The sequence below is a fragment of the Anabrus simplex genome, chromosome 9, assembly GCF_040414725.1.
Source record: "Anabrus simplex isolate iqAnaSimp1 chromosome 9, ASM4041472v1, whole genome shotgun sequence".
NCBI classification, from domain to species: domain Eukaryota; kingdom Metazoa; phylum Arthropoda; class Insecta; order Orthoptera; family Tettigoniidae; genus Anabrus; species Anabrus simplex.
Window position 1 is genome coordinate 88559259 of NC_090273.1, and position 20241 is coordinate 88579499.

General features: G+C 38.8%; 1 protein-coding gene across 1 annotated transcript in view; it reads left to right on the top strand.

Annotated features, from left to right (window-relative positions):
* Positions 1-20241, top strand: part of LOC136881272 (ATP-binding cassette sub-family G member 4) — a 409011-nt gene that overhangs the window by 376964 nt on the left and 11806 nt on the right. The window contains exons 8-12 of the mRNA XM_068229125.1: positions 1180-1326; positions 6238-6434; positions 12715-12883; positions 17403-17503; positions 17681-17836. Of these exons, the coding sequence (XP_068085226.1) occupies positions 1180-1326; positions 6238-6434; positions 12715-12883; positions 17403-17503; positions 17681-17836 (770 nt within the window). The remainder of the gene's footprint in view (positions 1-1179; positions 1327-6237; positions 6435-12714; positions 12884-17402; positions 17504-17680; positions 17837-20241) is intronic.

The following is a 20241-nucleotide window of genomic DNA, read 5'->3' on the forward strand; positions in this document are numbered from 1 at the left end:
AACAAGGAAATGCATTCTATAAGAATGTGAGAAATCTGGTGTGGAGGAAGGAAGTACCAGTGAAGTGTTAAGAGGTGATGTATAAGATGTACTACTGCCCAATACTGACATGGACACTGGCAAAAAACAAGAGAATAAAATCCAGAAATGAAATTTTTTAGAAGTATAATAGGAAAGACAAGAAAGGACAAAGTAAAATGTGAGGATGTCAGTAAGGAAATTGGAGTAGAAAAGCATTCCGACAGAATGGAGAGGGATAAACTTAGATTTTCATTTTTATTTTTTTGTTAAGAACAAACCCATACTTTTCAGTGTTAATTCAGTTTCAATGTAAACTTACAAGCTTTCCAGTCTGCCAAACACACAATTCCAATATAAATATTACACTATAACACTCCTGTAAAAAAAAAAGAAATTATTATTAACTAAGGAATAAAATACACACTTTCGAAATTGTGTGTTCAGCAGACTGGAAAGCTTGTAAGTTTACATTTAGATGGTCTGAACGTGTTAAGAGGATGGAAGAGAGAAGGATGCTGAAGTGGATAATGGAAACCCTTACAGAAGGAGGGTGGGCAAGAGGGAGACCCAGGCTAGGAAACCCATATAGAAGGAAGGTGGGCAAGAGGGAGATCCAGGCTAAGGTGGTTGAAAACGATCAAGAATAGCATAATTAGAAGAAACCTTGATTGGAAGACAGTTAAGGAGGACCAATGGTGGTTGGACAGAGCAAGGTGGAAAGGTGCTATAAACGTTTTAACCCAGCGGAAGCTGGTCAAGGGAAATGGATGATGATGATGATGTCATCCTTGTCACCTATTTCTGTTGCTCTCTCTTCCCATTCTGATCTGTCGTTAAGTATATCCTGTTCAATTCCTGTCTTCGTATAGATATCTGACTAATATTCTGTTCAAGTATTTCACGTAAAAAAGATGAAATGCAGTAAATTAATCTAAGACGTGAAGTTGGTTGAGCTGAATTAAACAACACCCTTGGACCTTTCATACAGGGCTGGACTCCAGAGACCAAGTTTCTCCTATCTCTCCTCCAGACAGTGTGCATATAAATGAGCTAGTTTTGTGTAATCTTTATTCTCTGCTTTATGCTGGATGTTCCAAGAGCCATAAAAGTCTTTTAAGTGTTCAAAGTTTTCATTTTCTCTTATTGTACTTGTTTCAGTGATGGAAGTCGCATGTGGAGAACATGGAGAATGTGTCTACAAGCTGGTGATGGCTGTCAAAAATATCAAATGTAATAACCTCGATCTGCTACCTGCAGCATCGCCGTGTGCCGGTACTGAAGTCGTCAAGAGTACCAGTGGAGAAAGTGAGTATATCTGTACTATTCACTCATTCCAGTCAGTCTTATAAGACAATGATCTTATAGTATAACTGTGCAAAAACTCACTAAAACGTCACTCTATGAAGATGCGGTGATTGCTCTTGTCCTTATGGGTTTTCATACTTGTCCTCTCCTCTTTATGTTGCTCCTTCCTTTCACACAACCTGCCATTGCATTTGTCTTACTATGTGTTCCTGTTCGTGTATGTATCTTTCTATAGATGTCTTATAAAAGGTTGATTTATATGATCTGGATAAAATAGGAAAGAATTTATTGTCATTAAATATGTTACATGCAATAGACAATATCAAAAAGAGAAAACCATCAATAAACACACTCAAATATAATAATAATAATAATAATAATAATAATAATAATAATAATAATAATAATAATAATAATAATAATAATAATAATAATACACTTGAGAGATAGTGGGTTCAAACCCCACTGTCGGCAGCCCTGAAGCTGTGTACTACAGGAGCCGCATCACCACTTTACTGAAATTACTAATGATTCGTCTTAATTCCACTCTTTTCTCATCCAACCCCCATACATTACCCTACCAAAAACCACTGATCTTAAAACTAACTTCAACGTTTTATAACTGATACCCGGAAATTTAGCCAGCAAGTTTTTGACTGAGGCTAGGGCAGTCACACCTTTGCTTCTTGCTCTTCTGATTTGATCGTCCCAAGTCCCTTTTCTGTTAATAATGACTCCTAAATGTTCGAACCTTTCTCCCTGCATGACCCATTTCCCATCCTCCTTCCTTCCTTTGTGTACCTGGGCGACTAGCACTTTAGATTTATTGGCGATAATTTACACCCTTGCTTTAAACCCACCTTAGACTCTAAGGGTCTGCCAATTTTACACAACACCTGATCACCTTAAATATCGCCTCCACTGCCCTTATCATCTTTTCTGAAACACCCAACCTACCCAATTTCTCTAATCGAGCCCCTCTATTCACCTTATTGAATGCCTTTTCAAAGTCAATTGCCGCTACATACACCTTACCTCTTGACAAGCTCATATACTTCTCCAAGACCGTCTTCACTATCATTATATCATCCACTGTTCTTTTCTTTTTTCTAAATCCCCTTAGTAATCTGACAATACTTCATTTCTTTCGGCCCATTCACTTAACCTGTTCACTAACACCCCTGTAGAAATTTTACTTAAGGAATCTAACAGAGATATTCCCCTATAATTGTTCATACTGTTTTTGCTATCCTTTCCCTTGGACATAAAATTCCTGTTTCCCACTCTTTAGGGTACTTCCCTTAATCAGAAATCTTATTGAATAGTTTAACTATACCCTCTATCATTGCCCCATTTGTGTTAATTTCTTTCCAAAACTTATTACTGATACCATTGCAACCCCTCGCCGACCTGACCCTGATTCTTCTTATCACTCCCAAAGTTTCTTCTTTTGTAATTTCCTTGTCTAGTTCATAAATTGCCACTCTTCTATTCCTCCAAATTGCTTCTTCCCCCTGTCTCTCTCAACCATACCTCCCCTTCCCCCCTAGTAATTCCCTAAAGTAGCTCACCCACTGTACATCCCTAATATTTGTTTTCCCTAGACTCCCACTCTTAATTATTCTGTATATCCTTCCCCAAACTTTTTCAATGATGTTCAACTTATATTCTTTATTTATGGCTTCCGTTTGTTCCTCTAACCACGTCTTTTTTTACCTCACAAATTTTCTTTTTGTACTCTTTCCTTAACTTACAGAAGGCCTCTCTTTCTGTGCTTCTACCTTTTCTCCTATACTCCCCTAATGCTCCCAACACCCTCTTTCACATTCCTTCACACTCTTTATTAAACCATTCTTCTCCCTCATTCTTTTTTCTTCTCTCACCTTTTTCCATCTGTGCTATCATCTTTATTGGAAGTAGCAGCAATTCCAAAGCTTTATCAATATTATTCTCCTTTAACACCCCTTCCCATCCATATTTCAGTAAGTGTAACTCTTCTTTTGCTACCCTATCCCAATCCCGTTCCACTTTCTCTGTCCATTTGTACATATTATACCCACTCCCTAGTTCATCCTTCATCTTAACTTCTTTCATTATATGCTTCTCCTCCCCCTTTTTAACAGAACCCACACTGGGAAATGGTGTGATTAAATCCAGTCTCCTACTTCCATCCTTACAATATCCTCTAACACTCCTTCCGAGCTTAAAACTATATCTATCACACTACCTTCCTGCTCTGAAACATAGGTCAATTTCCCAGTACTGTCACCCTCCTTCCATCCATTCAGAATATATAAATTCCCTGCTGCGCAGAACTCTAAGAGCTTCTCCCCATAGCTGTGTATAATTTTATCCTCACTTCTTCTACATTTCCACATACACCTCCCTTCTTCCCTACTATACGTATACTAGGCTCTATTCCCCTATTCTCACGTTCCAATCTCCAAATAGCAACATGTCCTCTTCTTCTGCAAACTTTTCTCTTATCATACTAATATTCATCAGTAGCTCTTCAAAAAAGATGCATATTTGTGTATACGGAACTACTAGGATGGCAATATACGAGTGCTAGATTTATTTTCTTCATCCTTCCCTCTACCCTTCCCATATTAAATCTCATCCACATAGCTTCTTGCATATCTGTCTCGATATCCTCTACTAGTTCACTAATTTCTTCCTTAATTAGTACTACCATTCCTCCTGGGGCACATCCCTTATTCCTATCCTTTCTTCTACATTTATATATAATCACAAACCCCTTCCATGAAATCTCTTTCCCTGTTTCCAGCCATATCTCCAAAAGTGCCACAACATCAAAACTTTCTACTACTTAACCTTTTTATTTCCTAGTTTGCTTATTAGCCCCTCAATATTCACACATCCTATTTTCCAATATAGTTATAACTTATCCTCCCTCCCTTCTAAATTTCCTCCCTTATTCTTACTCCTTGTAGCTCTCATCCCCCTCATTCCCTGTTTCTATTCCTCCTCTTTTTAACATTCTTTGCCATTCCATGCCCTACTAATCCTCCATCCCCTTATACACTTTGCTCCACAAGTCTTTTAGGCTCCTACTTCTTCCTCTGTTCATAACATCTTTACTTTTTTGTCGATCACTCTTCTCATGTCCTTTCTTGCTCTCTAAACCACTACACTCTGCTCTCACTGGTTCTTGCATCTCACCCTCACTCACCCCTTCGCTGCTCTGATCTTCTGTATACACACTGCGTTGTCCACTTCCACCTGGGTTGATCTCCACTCCTTCCTCCACTCCACCCCTAGTTGTTTCTGCTTCTTTCCTTCCATCTTGCACTGCCATCACTCCCCCCTCGGAACTGACATGTTCGTCCATCTCTTTCAGCTTCAACACTGAGTGCTCTCTAACCCATCTTCTACTCAAGACCACTAGTCTCTGACCTCTTATGCAGGCTTTTAGCCCTTGCTGTCTCGCTCTCTAAAGATACATGTTCAAAATCTTCATATTTTCACCACCTTCTTTTCCCATGTCTCTTTTCACCCATACTTTCTGACCCTGTAAATTGTTGCCGTTTCTTAACACAATTTCTGCCATTAGGGTAGAGAAAAACTGTACCCAAACTGGTCTCTGTTCTTTAGCTTTGCCCACTCTCTCCACATCGTCCATGTTAACTTCACTGAAATCTATCTTCATCCTGTCCCGTATGACCTCTACCACCTTATAGATTATATCAATCTTGCCTTCCTTCCCACCTTCTTCCACACCATATATATAAATATGGCTTTCTTCATTCTCTCCTGCCTGTACCCCTCTGCTTCCTTCTTCATTATCATCACCTCCTCTTCCAGATGTTTCACCTTCCCTCTTAATAACTCTATTTCTTTCTCATTGTTGCACACTCTATTGTTTGATTCCTCAGTCTTCATTTCTAACCATTTCTTCATATCCCCTATCTCCTTTCTCTGCTCCTCCATCATGTCCTTTATTCCTTGCACCTTATCCCATTGACAATTTTCTTGTATCTCTTCTCTCACTAACACCCTAAGTGCTGCCAAATCTTCCACGCTGAATTTGCCACTGGTATTTGGGCCTGGGTTTAATTCCACCCCCAGACTCCCCCCCCCCCCGCCAATAACCAGAAGAACAGCTAACACTGCTGTTACCAGCACCGCTTCACCCATTTTTACCTCCTCTTTTCTTATTACCAGTCCATTCTTGGCCTCCTTCCTCTGCTTCAACTGCCATCTCCCGATCGCAGCCCGGTACTGTTCAGTACCAACCATGTTCACTGCACGCACTGCACAATGCAACCTCGCTTCTCACTTGCTCAAGCTAGACTGGCATAGTATTTATTGCCTTTAATACTATAAAGAATTGACGGTTCTATCTTTAATAATTTGTTCATGATATTTCTGTAAAATGCTGACTGTCAAACAAAAAATACTATATTCAGCATTTATTACAATGAAGACAGTTGATCAGAGGAAGCTAATATTAATCAGAAATGAATACCTTCAACCACTTTATTTTCTAAGATATTATTTACTTCAAAATTTATTTATTTATTTATTTTTTTTTTTTTTTTTCTGTCCGATTTCACAAGGAATGCCCCATGCATACATAGATCTGGTCTTGTCTAGTAATCTGGCTACCTTCTGATCCTGAAGAGGCTCAATTACAGAGATGGTGCTCCATGAAATATGTAAACTGGAAAATATTAAAATACAAAAATTATGTTAAGTATGCATTGACCTTAATTTTGATGTAAGGGAGTCTCTACCATATCTTTTTAACATTATTAATTGAATTTTATGCAATTTTCATTTCAGGAGCCATTCCTTTAAATAATTCCTATAAAAATTTTCCGGTATGACATTTATAGTAGGATGGTTAAATAGCATTTATTTAAAGCTCTGTTCCTTGCTCTTTTGCAGAAGTCCATGCAAATGGCATTCCTGCTCCAGGTCCAGGTGAACCTGTACCAACAACTGGAGGAGTGAACTGCACTACATCTCTCCTGGACTCTGATGAGAGCCTGATGTTGGGGCACAGCACAGGATTTCCCACATCCGGCCTCTTGCAGTTTTACATCCTGCTTAAACGAACCTTCCTCTCAACACTCAGGGACAAGGTAAGATTATGGAGTTAATAGGGTTTTGACGACAGAAGTACATGCTTTACTTGTAACAGAAGATGTCTACGTAGTTATGGCTAATAAGTTACATACCTTCTGAACAGGAAATTTTTTACATCCTGATTCTCATGAACTAGGAATTGGTAGGAGAGAATAACAATTTGGTATTCTATACTGTTCAATGTGAATAGATAAGCGTATGGAAATGTTATGATTACTGTGATGTGGTTGTGTAGCTGTAAGACTATTCATAATAAATGATATCAAGATTAATCTTCTAATAAATTATAAAAAATGCATTTGATCAGAGTCAGTAGATAGATAGGTGCTGAATTTACTCCATAAAAGCAGAAAAGCTATTTTCATCATTCATTATTTATGGAGCAATTATTTATAATACTAGTTGCTCCATACAGTTGGATTTGACAAAAAGGACTCAGAATGCCCTACAGTGTTCCTATTATTATGCATGCCTCATTTTATACTTCTTATGGTCAGTTTTAACATAAGTCTTGGAATAATGGATGCCTTATTATTTATCTTCATCAGGTCAAAATGTCCATAACTAGGGGCAAAACATGTACTGAAATGTTATAGATTTTACAAAGGGCACCAGGAAAGTTTTGCTTTAGACTTTTTCAAAATAATTTCCACCACACTCAATACACTTCTCCATATGCCGAAACCAGTTACGGAACCAACTCTGCCACTTTTATTCGGTTACATTTTCACACTCTTGATCCCATGCTGCCAGAAGCTCCTTGTCGGATGCAAAATGCCACCCTTTCAGCTTCATCTTCACTTCTGGGAAGAGTGCAAAGTCACATGGGGCAAGATCAGGACTGTATGGAGGGTCACAGTCAACCCTGATCTGGCAAAAAAAATCCATTGTTACATTAACACAATGTGCTGGAGCATTGTCGTGATGCAAGAGCCAAGTGTTGAGCCGTGACCTTGGACGGAGCTGCTTGAGAGCCTGGATGACCTGAGGCAGGCAAGTCTCACTGTACCACTTCGCAGTAACTGTCCTGTGTGTTTCTAGCACAACCCGAGTCAGGATGCCTCGTTTAAGAAGAATACTGCAATCACCCTTTTCTTTACTGACCTTGACTTTTGCACGGTCACAGGAGTACCCTCATCTTCAACAGTCACACCTTGTTCTAGGATTTTGTTGGGACATCATAATAATAAAGCCAAGTTTCGTCACCTGTAACGATGCTATTGACGTAATGCAAAGTCCCATTTTCAAACTGTTTTAGCATTTTTGGCACCATTTCACTCAATGTGTCCTTTGTTCCTCTGAAAGTGAATGGGGTGGAGGGTCTCTTCTACCTGTCGATATGTCAACCGCCTCTCTTGCTGCAATATTTTCCTCACATCTTCAATGTTTTCCTCAGTCACTGATTCAGACGATCACCCAGAATGAGGATCGTCGTCAACCCCAAAATTTCCCCTCTGGAACTCTTTGTACCAGCAGAAAATTGTTGTCCAATGTGGACAGTCTTACCCCAGCACAGGAGTCATTTCCTCCAGGCACTGGTCAACAGTTAATCCACAAACAAAATTGTAGCAAATAATTGTGCGATATTCACCTTTAGACTACACTGTTGTTGCTTCCAATCCCACTGCTTGGTAACAACTGGTGTGAAGGTCGCACCTTGCTGTCTTCTAGACCAGTTTTCACACCTCTTTTCATCCCTCACCATAACAGGGGTGTCCAGTCAACCGTTTTTGCGTATTGCAAAAATTTCCTAGTGTCCTTTATATATTCTTTTTGAATGTCAATTGTATTGAAAAGATGGACTCTTCCTTTAACTAATATAAACACCCCACATAGTTCAGCAGCACGTCTCATCACCTCATTAAGTACATTAACTTGTTTTTGTATTTCTATTTCATTGTCTCCCTCTACCACTAGGCCTATGTCGTCTGCAAATAGTAGGGCCTATGCTATGTTTTTGCACATCTTCTGTTCATAAGTTTGTGAATTTTATCCATGGCTGTGATGAAGAGTATGGAGGAACAGTATGCTTCCCTGCTGAAGTTCTGTTTCCAAATCAAACCATTTTTTTCTGCCTACCTTGGTCTTTACTAACACAAAGCTTTTATCATTTGCACTTCTACTCTGTCTACTTGTTTCTATTCAGTGCATCTCAAACAAACTGTCCTGGGACACTGCCATAGGCCTTTCCAATGTTTATAAATGTAATCAACAAATCTTTCCAAAACTCCTTATTACCTTTCTTGAATAACAGGACTATTAGATCTTTACCCCAGTCTTCTGGAGTTTTTTATTTTATACCCCTCTAAAGAGTCTATACAACCACTGTACTCCTATGGGTCGTCTCTGTAGCTACCTTATCTGCTCCATTTACTTTGCCACACTTCTTCCACATGAAATAAATATAATTTTGGATCCATATTGACAATTATGTTATATAAGTTGAAAAACTGGTAATTTTGTTCCACACAGTCAATACATACAAGTTTATTTACAATTCAAAATTGTAAAAGCATCATATTAAAACAACAGGACAAGTTCTGGCCTCATTAGACCATCATCAGCTGTCTAGAAATAACTTTAACTTAAAATTAATGTATTGAAAATTGCAAAACATGAGTAAAATTTACATTCATATGATATATATTTTTTTTAATGAAATAGGTGAACGCTAAAAGATCATTATATGAAAGAGTCGCTTGATGTAGTACGATGAAGTCAGAATAAAAATTATGTTAATATTAATGTAAGGGATTCTCTACCATACCTTTTTAACATTGTTAATTGAATTTTATGCAATTCTCAATTCAGGAGCCATTCCTTATTTGCTTTACGTCCCACTAACTACTCTTTTACGGTTTTCGGAGACGCCATTTCATTGTCCCCGTATAGCACTGTGTCATCTGCAAATAGTACTGCCTATGCTGTGTTTTCGCTCATCTTCTGTTCATGATGTAGATCGTGATTCCCAAAGGGAACCTGAAGTATTTGTCCCAAATGAGTAAATTTATAATACCAATATAGTTGGTCCGTTATTGGACATTATAAATTTTCCAGCTAACTCATTCCTGGTTGCCAGTGTTTCGCCCCAGTGTGCTAAGTTGGGCTCATCAGTTGGTACATAGCACACCCACCAAGTTGCATGGCTAGTGCATACCGTAGAGGCCACTGCATAAGCCCGACTTAGCATACTTGGGCGAAACGCAGGCAAACAGGAATGAGTTAGCTGGAAAATTTATAATGTTCAATACTGGACCAATTATATTGGTATCATCTTCTGTTCATACATTTGTGAATTTTATCCATGGCTGTGATGAAGAATACGGGGTGACAGTACTCTTCCCTGCTGAAGTCCTGTTTCCAAATCAGACCATTTTTTTCTGCCTATCTTGGTCTTTACTAACACAAAGCTTTTATTATTTGCACTTCTGCTTTGTCTACTTGACATTGAACAGTTGTATATAATGAATGGTAATGTAATTAAAAGTTTCTTCTGTTCCTTAAAATTTGTTTCACGTAAAAATATTGACAGCTAATGTTTTAAAATTGTTGTTTCACTTCATATGAAAACTTCTAGAAAATTAACAACCGTACCACTATAGGTCACCGAGCTCGATAGCTGCAGTCACTTATGTGCGGCCAGTGTCCAGTATTCGAGAGATAGTGGGTTCGAACCCCACCGTCAGCAGCCCTGGTTTTCCGTTGTTTCCCATTTTCACACCAGGCAAATGCTGGGGCTGTACCTTAATTAAGGCCATGGCCACTTCCTTCCAACTCCTACCCTTTTCCTATCCCATCGTCGCCATAAGACCTATCTGTGTCAGTGCGACGTAAAGCCAATACCAAAAAACAAAACCACTATAGGTCCAATGACAAAGCATTCTTTAAATTCAAACCCTCATTATTATAGAAGACATCCTCATGAATAGTCGAAATTTTCTTTCTTTCTCTGTGAAACGTAAAGGGTTTCACCTTGTTTTCTTGAAAAGGCATAAGCCCATATCACATCTACAAGTACAGGCCGTGAAAGAATCATTGTTAACTTCTAGAATGTTAGAGTTTACAAATGTAGATTAAATTAATTTTAATGCCAGCCAGACAATTGAGTGGAAATGAACTGCCGTCATGTCATGTTGCGAGATATGAAAGTTTCAACAGCTCTGTGTTTGCGCCATATCATGTCTGTGCACTGGCTAAGTTGACTTTCATGTTTTGCAATTTTCATTGCATTAATTTTAAGTTGAAGTTATTTCTAGACAGCTGAAGATGGCCTAATGAGCCCAAAACCTGTACTATTATTTTAATATGATGCTTTTACAATTTTGAATTGTAAATAAACTTGTATGTATTGACTAGATGGAACAAGTAAACAACTTTTTTCAACTTATATAACACTTCTTCCATATAGCTTCTTCCATTTCTAGCAACTTCAACAAATAATTCAGTGAGTCTAATTTTTAGTAAATGCTTCCCATCTGTGGAGTGTATCCTCTTGTGTCAAAATTTGTTACAAACTTTGTGTCCTCTCTTATTTTTACTCTGTTCTTCACCATTCCATATAACACCTTTAACGTTCTCCTACAAGGTGTCTGTGAAACTTTCCCTGTATCTTCTCTCCTCTTCTTGCACAACCTATTGGCAGACTTTCTTGGCTTCTTGATATCTTTGCCACTTTTCTACATTTTTGCTTCCTCCTCCCTTCTCATTTTATTTAAGTGTGTCTTCACATGTGTGTGTCCTGTGATGAGTGCTACTCTGAATCTTAACTGCACTTATGTAGAGTTAAAATTGTTTTGATGCATGGTCCTTTAATAAATAGTTTCCAATGTTTGATACCAGTGGTTACTTTCCACCTTTAAAGTGTTCACCCTTGAACCAGCATTAATGGAACACTTCGGTATTCCAAGAGCTTGTGAACATGATGCTGATTCTTGTTGAGCAAATTCATCACCTTTTTTGTATTTCCTTCTATGCTTCTGTGACCTACGACCCATATAAGATATACATGGTTGTGTTCTCCAAGATTTCACAGTGCACTGAGATATTGTTCTTCCTGCTTAGAAGTCACTTCAAAACTCAGTTAAGTTCTAAGTGCTGCTTGGCTGCCTGAGAATATAATAATTTGTTTACAAAAGCTCCTCCTTTTTCATATGAGGGCCATTCAAAAAGGAATGAGCCAGAGGCTATAAAATGAAAACCGCTGAAAAGAGCAATTGCCTGTGAAAGAAGGTGTGGTCCCTATAAGAGCACTGAGATCCTAAACTCACCGCTGGAGGGACATGGGTGCACACCACGTGATGACAGCGAGCACGTGCTCGCGTTGATCATCCACTGCACCCAATCATGCTGAAAATATTGAAATGGAGGCTTCAAAAGAAGAGCAAAGGGGTGTAGAGCATTTCCTGACAGCAGAAGGAGTGAGAGGAACGAAAATTCATCGAAGAATGGCACAAATGTACGGAGAGCACTGTATGTCCGTTGCAAGGGTCAAGGCATGGCACAAGCGATTCAGGGAAGGACACATGTCGTTGGCCGATGATGCACAGTCTGGAATGTCACACCGCATTACCGATGCCATTGTCCAGCAAGTGAATGCCCTCATTATGCCAGACCGGTGAGTTACGGTAGCAGCCATTGCCGCAGAGGTCGGAGTGAGCATCGGAAGTGTTCACACCATCATTAAGGACAGATTGAAATTTTACTAAAAGTGCGCCCAATGGGTGCCTCACAGTATTCAACCAGCACAGGAAGCACGTCAAATGGACCCTTCTCCGGAACATCTGCTGCGCTGTGCCAAGGAAGGGAATGAGTTCTTGTCATGAGTGGCCACTAGAGACGAGACATGGCGTCATCACTTGGAACCCGAGTCAAAACGACAAAGTCTCCAGTGGAAGCATGCAGGGTCACGCCCACCCAAAAAATCCAATATGAGCTAAAGAAGGCTCTGAGAGGCAAACAATTTACCTCGAACACCGTCAAGCAGTACATTTGCAACTGGTTCAAAACGCAGCCTCAGGAATTTTATGAGATGGCCATTCACCACCGTGTGTCACAGTGGGACAAGTGCCTCAACAGTGCTGGGCAATACTTTTGAAATAACAGTACAGGCTTTAGCCTACGGATTGTTTCTTTTTGAAAGGCCCTTATATGTACACTGCAAAATTACATATACTTCAGTCAGGAGCCTTCACGATTGGTGTGGAGATAGCTTTGTTGTTGTTGTTGTTATTACCTATGCATTATAATCAAACTGTTCATTAATTGGTATCATTCCAGACACTCACACTCATGAGGCTGCTATCCCATGCGGGTCTAGGAATTCTCATCGGGATGATCTACTTCGGCATTGGCAACGATGCTTCCAAGGTGATCAGTAATTCAGGATGCATCTTTGCCTCGGTGCTGTTCCTCACCTTCAACGCCATGATGCCGACCATCCTTACATGTAAGTCCTTGTAGACAGTAAAACAATAATTTCCCAACTCTCATCCATCTCCTGTAACTGGCTTGATGTTAAGTGCCCAAGGAACCATAACTAAACTTCATGTCAACTTTTACAATATCTTTGGGCTAAATAGAGATGTAATCTATAATATCACCATTACTTCTCTCAAGAATTCCATCATGGTCTTCAAGAACCATGCTTTTGGACCTCACATAAATGTTTGATGTGACTCAACTCTTATGTAACTTCATGCCATCTTGTGTAGGGCTAATCCGTTCATCAATATCTAGTACTCTTTGTCCTTGGGCAACCTGCAGCTGTTGCAGGAAGATTTTAGAATAAACAATGAATGCATTATCGTATCCAGAAGGGTGACTATCAAGTTATTTGTTACAATTCTGTAAAAGTATTTTCCTTTAATAGTTCAAGATAGAAAAATTCAGTGTAAATAAAGTTCTAAGATCCAGTATTACATATTATTGGCTATGGTTCAGTAAGATAAAGAACTCATTTGTGTACTGTTGTCCGGCTCCATGGCTAAATGGTTAGCATGCTGGCCTTTGGTCACAGGGGTCCCGGGTTTGATTCCTGGCAGGGTTGGGAATTTTAACCATCACTGGTTAGTTTTTCTGGCACGGGGGCTGGGTGTATGTGTTGTCTTCATTATCATTTCATCCTCATCACGACACGCAGGTCGCCTACAAGCGTCAAATCAAAAGACCTGCACCTGCCAAGCCGAACATGTCCTCGGACACTCCCGGCAATAAAAGCCATGACATTTCATTTCATTTGTGTACTGTTCCCTAGTTCATTCCAATTTCATCCAAACCAGAGCTGGTTCATCACTATTCCCCCTCACAGAAATACTACGTCACACCTTATATTAGCAATTCTTTATAAACCTTCAGTGTAGTTACTTGGAGCTAGAGTGTTTTTATCATAATAAGATTTATTTTATTATTTGTTTAACTCATGGCTATACGCACTAGGTAATGAAACAAAAACTAAACAACATTAATACTTATAGTAACAAGTCAAGATAGTCCAGTCACTTCACGTCAAGCATTGAGACATTGGCAAAGTCACAGGGAGAAGATTGAGGAAATGCTCTCTTTGAACACTTATGGGTAACATGGTGGATGAATTGTGTAGGTAAGTTCTCCGCAGTCACAGAAAGGTTGAAGATTGTCCGCAGTCACAGAAAGGTTGAAGATTGTATACCCACTTATAAAGGAATGAACTACAATGGCTATGGCTGGTTAGAACCCTCTTAGCAGTGACCCAGATTTCCTAAGGAAAATCAAAAAATGCTTGTCGTTCCCATGGGGATCTTGCATTATAAGTCCTGGCTGTTATCAGGCGTGGAGTTTGAACTGGTGTTCTAGATTTGAAATGCTTGAATCCAATAGCAACATCATTAAGAATGGGAAGAGCTTTGTTCAACAAGATTTTGAAGTATTCTCTGACCAGATAATTGAGCTTTCTTATTCTGGGAGGCAACCAAAAAAGTGGGGGCTGATTAGATAGTAGCAGTGATGATTGATGTAGTTATGTTCAGCATTGAGTCAATGTTCTTGATGTGAGAACTGTTCAGCCAATCTGCAGAGCAATACTCAGCTGTAGAATATACTAATCCCAATACTGACGTACACAGGGTGGATTCAGAAGCTCCCCATGCCAGCAAGTTTGTACAGGATGTTATTTCTTGTTCTTAGCTTAGCATAAGATGAAAACTGGATAAATACAGGAAAAAATGTAGAGATAAAAAAATGTGTTAGTACAGGTGGCAGAAGACCATGAACACAAGGCAAACCGCAAAGAAAAGGAGCCCAATAGATTAATATGAATAATGAATAGTGAACAAACAAGTGTCAGAATCAAAGAAAGAAAGAAAGAAAGAAAGAAAGAAATATACAAACACACAGCAGGATAAGACAGGAAGCTTTTAACCTAAATTTCTTAAGAAGGAAGCCATACTTTCCAGTGTAGACTCTGTTAAATATAACTTAAAAGCTTTTCAGTCTATTGAACATACAAGTCCAATATCAAACTATAATGTACCTGCCAAAAAAGCACACTATTTAACTAGGTATAAAAATACACTATTAAACAAAGAATGGCGTGTTTCGTTCTTAAAAAAACATCAACAGATTCTATCAAGCCACACTACTACTTCTTTCCTAGTGTTGAGTCCTGCATTGGTGTAGGTTTGCTTTTAAACGTGCCATCCTCCACTTCCTGCGGTCAAAGGCATCAGCTTCAGCGATGCCTACAAGATGCACTTGATGCAGTCGAACCATCACTTCTTGGACGACCTCGGGATTGAGAACCTCCAGGATCAAATTGAAGGGCTATATGTATCACTGAGTCTGCAGGGTTTCGGACGACATGACCATACCATCTAAGTCTTGTTTCTCGCATCTTTTCTGGAATAGGTGCCACTCCCAATCACCTTCAGACATCTTCATTTCTGACATGGTCCAGTCTTGTAAGACCTAGTGACCAACGCAACATTTTCATCTCCATACCATGTAAAACCTGCTCGTGCTTCTTAGTTGTAGGTCAGCTTTCCTACTGGTCAGACCATGCACTTGTAGACTTTTCCCTTCATGTGGGTGCGAATTGTCTTGTCACATAGCACACCAGTGACCTCAGGTCACTGCAGCCATGTAGCATTTACTTGTGCTCGGGTGTCTAGTAATGTCTTTCCGTCTGAGTGGTGAGTTATCCAAGGTATTTAAAATGGTTGGCTTTAACTAGGTCTTGCCCATTGATGCAAATGGTACCAGCAGTTACCAAGTCACACTTAATTTTTGGAAATGTTTATGTCTATTTCTATCCAAGCACCTATGAAAATGAAATCTGAAACTTACCTTAATCAAGTCCTGGCTTGTCTTCACTCCAGCATACAGAAAAACTGAAAAGCTTGTAAGTTATATCTAACCTACATTTCCCATATGAAGACTGACGATCTGTCATAAAGATCCCCTCAATGAGAGTCAAAAAGCACCTTGTTAATGAAACTGCGAAACAGAAATGAGCTTGTCGGAGTTGAGTAGAAACAGATATAAAAGAATTGGTATTGATGAAGATGGCAGTTTATGAAGAAGTACAGTTTATCCTTCTGGTTTCCTGTCTTTATGTTCATCCTTGTCTATCCTTTATGGCGCTCCTTCTTCCCGCACTAACATGCCATTATTCCTGTATGAGTCACTACGATGGTGATGGTTATTCTTGTAATGGGAAGTAGAACTAAGTAACCATCCCCTAACTCGAATCATTAGCATCATCGTCTTGAACAGTTTCAGACTTCAGCTAGGTCTGTTGTTGACTTTGGAGCAAAATTGTACAACCACATGCTCTTGCTGACACCAACCCTCCATGGGATCTAAAAGGTCACTCCTAATCTGGAGAGCAGACACCCTTGTAGCCATCCCCAACCTGGGGTACAGACCTATCTGATGGGTTTTAGAGGCATTTCCTCTTCTCTCTCCCAAGAGGTCTCCTTCCAGTGAAGCCATTAGCTCTCCTCAGAGTATCAAGTTATTTGCTGCTGCCCAACAATCAGCGCTGATGATTTTAGGACCATAAATCTGTAAGGGTATGTTGTTTTTGAAGACTGCCAGGCAGTGTTGGTCGAGCTTCATGGAGAACCATGTCTCTGAGCTGCAGAGAAGGATGAGTGGACAATGTTATCTTAGATTTGCACTTTCATAATGTTAAATAGGAGACATGATTGGAGCAGCCATTTTACATGGGGGCTGATGACCTAGATAATAATAATAATAATAATAATAATAATAATAATAATAATAATAATAATAATAATGACATATGGCCTCTGGAGAGGCCTGGTGCAGGTCTTTTTCTAGTAGACGGCCTATTAGGCGACCTGCATGTCTGTGAAGCTAGGATGATTTCTAATGTTGAATATGCCACACACACCCAGCCCCCGAGCCACAGGAATTAACCAATTAAGGTTAAAATCCCCGACCCGGCCGGGAATCGAACCCGGGACCCTCTGAACCGAAGGCAAGTACGCTGACCATTCAGCCAACGAGTCAGACGATGACCTAGATGTTAGGCCCCTTTAAACAACAAGCATCATCATCATCATCATCATCATCATTTTACATGAGAAGAATGCTATTTCAGCAGCTTTGATGGGGCTATGATGTCCTCCTTGACGACGCTGTCTTGCCAAACTCAAGTCATTATCGCCTATATTTTCTCTCACCGGATGTTATTGTAGACTTTGCAGAAGGTGGTGAAGTTGTTGTGAACTTCTATATGGTGTTCCCAATATTTCTCAAGGATTTGTCCCTTGGAGAAGATGTGGTCTGTTGTTAAGTGATTCAGACGTTAACTTGCCTGGTAGTCACCAATGATTTCCTGCATGTAAGGTGTCAATCACGAGCTGTTGTTGTTGGTGGTGGTTTTATGTAGTTAAATTACCAATAACAAAGTAAATATAAAATATTCTGTAGATTTTTGCAGTATATTTTTTTTAATTTTCCAGTTCCTGTTGAGATGGGCGTGTTCATGAAAGAACATTTAAACTACTGGTACTCCCTGAAGTCATTTTATTTTGCCAAGACAATGGCAGACTTACCTCTACAGGTAAGTTTAATAGATCATTTTTCCATCCTTTTGACTTCATGTGTCAAAAATTCATGCAACATTATGACAGTAACTTGAGTTTTAATATTAGGAATAATATTGAATTTTGTGTACTCCCATCTTCCTGGTTCTCCTTAGTGAACATCTATCCACTGAATATCATTCTATTTGTTCCAGAGTCTGTGTTCCATTGTGTATGTGACTGTGGTGTACTTCATGACATCTCAACCCCATGATCCTCTGAGGTTCATCATGGTGCTCAACATGTGTGTTCTAACATCACTTGTAGCTCAAAGCCTGGGGCTGCTCGTGGGGGCTGGGATGAGCATAGAGGTGAGTAATTGTTATTTTCTTTCTTATTCCTTAGTAGATCTTGATATGAGAAAAACGTTTTAATGTATTAAGTAATTCAAGGACAATTCATTAATCAGGAGGGCAAAACCTCTTATTAAATAACTGTATTAAAATTACTTCTTTATTTTTTATGAATTGCCTTCCAGCTCCTGAGATAGAAATAATTTGGTGCAAGGTCAAGGCTATTGAGAAGAAAAACCTGTTATCAACTCATGCATGTGATTGATAGTGTGTGACTATCATTACTGCACAGCAATACACTGTATAACCTGTTCACACCAATCAAGGATTTTTTCAATTTTTTTTTAATAGTTGCCAACTATTTTTCCTAATTTACTTTTCCTAACAACATTTTTCCTCATCATAAAAAATCCTAATACCTGATTTCCTAAAATGAACATTGCTAATGATTATTCTTCCTAACAGCCATTTTCCAAAAATGAATAATTCTAATGAATGCTTTTTGGAAATAAAAATTCCTAAAATCTTGAAAAAATGCAAAGCAGAAGAGTTTATTGACCACTTAACTTACAGAGTTATGTTGTGTGCCATTGGCTGCAAGCTCTAGATAGACATCATTTCAGAAGGAAGGTAGGAAATGTTTGAATCGTATTCAGAGTTTACTGGGGAAGTAAATGATTCATCAAAGAAACCACTTTCAAACATTATCACAGCTCATTTGAACAGAATGTATTTATCGTTTGAAAAGTATTATCCAGAGCATGACAACGCAAGGATACACAACATGTGGGTTATAATTAACCTGTTTATAGAACACAAAGGCTCATCCCTTGTCTATGAAGTGGCTGTGCATCTCACCAAATTATCGTCAGACAAGGGGCTTTAACATTCATCACCATCATCATCAATGTCCCACTCCAGACACCCGGGTGTGATTAACAAGCCTCATCCAATCCTTTCTGTCCTTCCACTTTTCCTGCTCCATTACTTCTGCCACATTCAATCCAGCTTCTCTAAATGTCCTTCCAAATCTGATCCATCCACCTTCTTCTCTGTCTTCCAACTCGTCTCTTTCCCTTAACTTCTATTTCCAATTCCCTTCTTGCTACCCATTCTTTTCCCATTCTTTTTACATGTCCGAACCATCTCAGTCTTGCTTTCTGAATGTTCTGTACTAATAGTTCTATTTTTAGCTCTTCTCTGATTTTAATATTTTGGATTCTATCTCTTCTTGTCTTTTCAACCGATGTTTTTAAAAATATTTCTACTGCTTGGATCTTACTATCTTGTCTCTTCAGCGTTTCTAGTCCGTATGTTACAACTGGTACCGGTATGAAATATTGTTTATATAATGTTAATTTTGTTCTCTTGGGTACTTTGTCATCCCATGAAAGCTCTCTGACTTGATGATAAAATGTTGTACCTTTACTTACTCTGTTATTATTTTCAGGGCTGATTTCATTATTTCCATTAATAATGCTACCGATATGTAAACTATTCTACATTCTCTAACTGTTCTCCATCTGTGTTCACTTGGCTTCTCTTTTTCTCTTTTCCACAGTGCATGACTACAGTTTTCTTCTTTACTAATTACCATTCCAAACTCCTTCAGATTTTCATTCCAAATGTCCAGTCTCCTTTGTACTTCCTTTTCTCTCTTTCCTCAAATCACCACATCATCTGCAAATACCAAAGCATTCACTTCATTACTACTGATACTCTGTTTTACATGTTTTATGATTTCATCCATCAATATAATCAACAAAAATGGTGACAGTGCACTTCCTTGCTTGTGATCCTTTTTTGTATAAAATGTTTCAGAGTCACTACTCCCCACTTGTACACTGATTGTAGTCTCATGATACAACATTTTTATCTTGTTAATTAATGATTTTGGTACATTCCTTTTCTATAGGCATTCCCATACATGATTCAAGCTAAAGCCAAGAGCTTGTATGTGGAGTTTAGTTTGTTATTTTGAGTTTCAGTGTTAAATTTTTAAGTGTTAAGTGTTGCATTAAAAATGCATTTCAGGAACATGATTATGTTGGTTTTTTTTGTGAAAATATGAAGAATCTCTGCTACTTTAAACTTACTATGTGAGTAATCGGAAACTTAACCCTATATTTTACAAATAAAATGACTCGATTTACGCAAATTCTCTATGCGCGGCAATTCTGTGGAACGTAACTTTGAGTTTCAGTGTTAAATTTTTAAGTGTTAAGTGTTGCATTAAAATGCATTTCAGGAACATGATTATGTTTTTTTTTGTTTTTTGTTTTTGTGAAAATATGAAGAATCTCTGCTACTTTAAACTTACTATGTGAGTAATCGGAAACTTAACCCTATATTTTACAAATAAAATGACTCGATTTACGCAAATTCTCTATGCGCGGCAATTCTGTGGAACGTAACTCGCATAT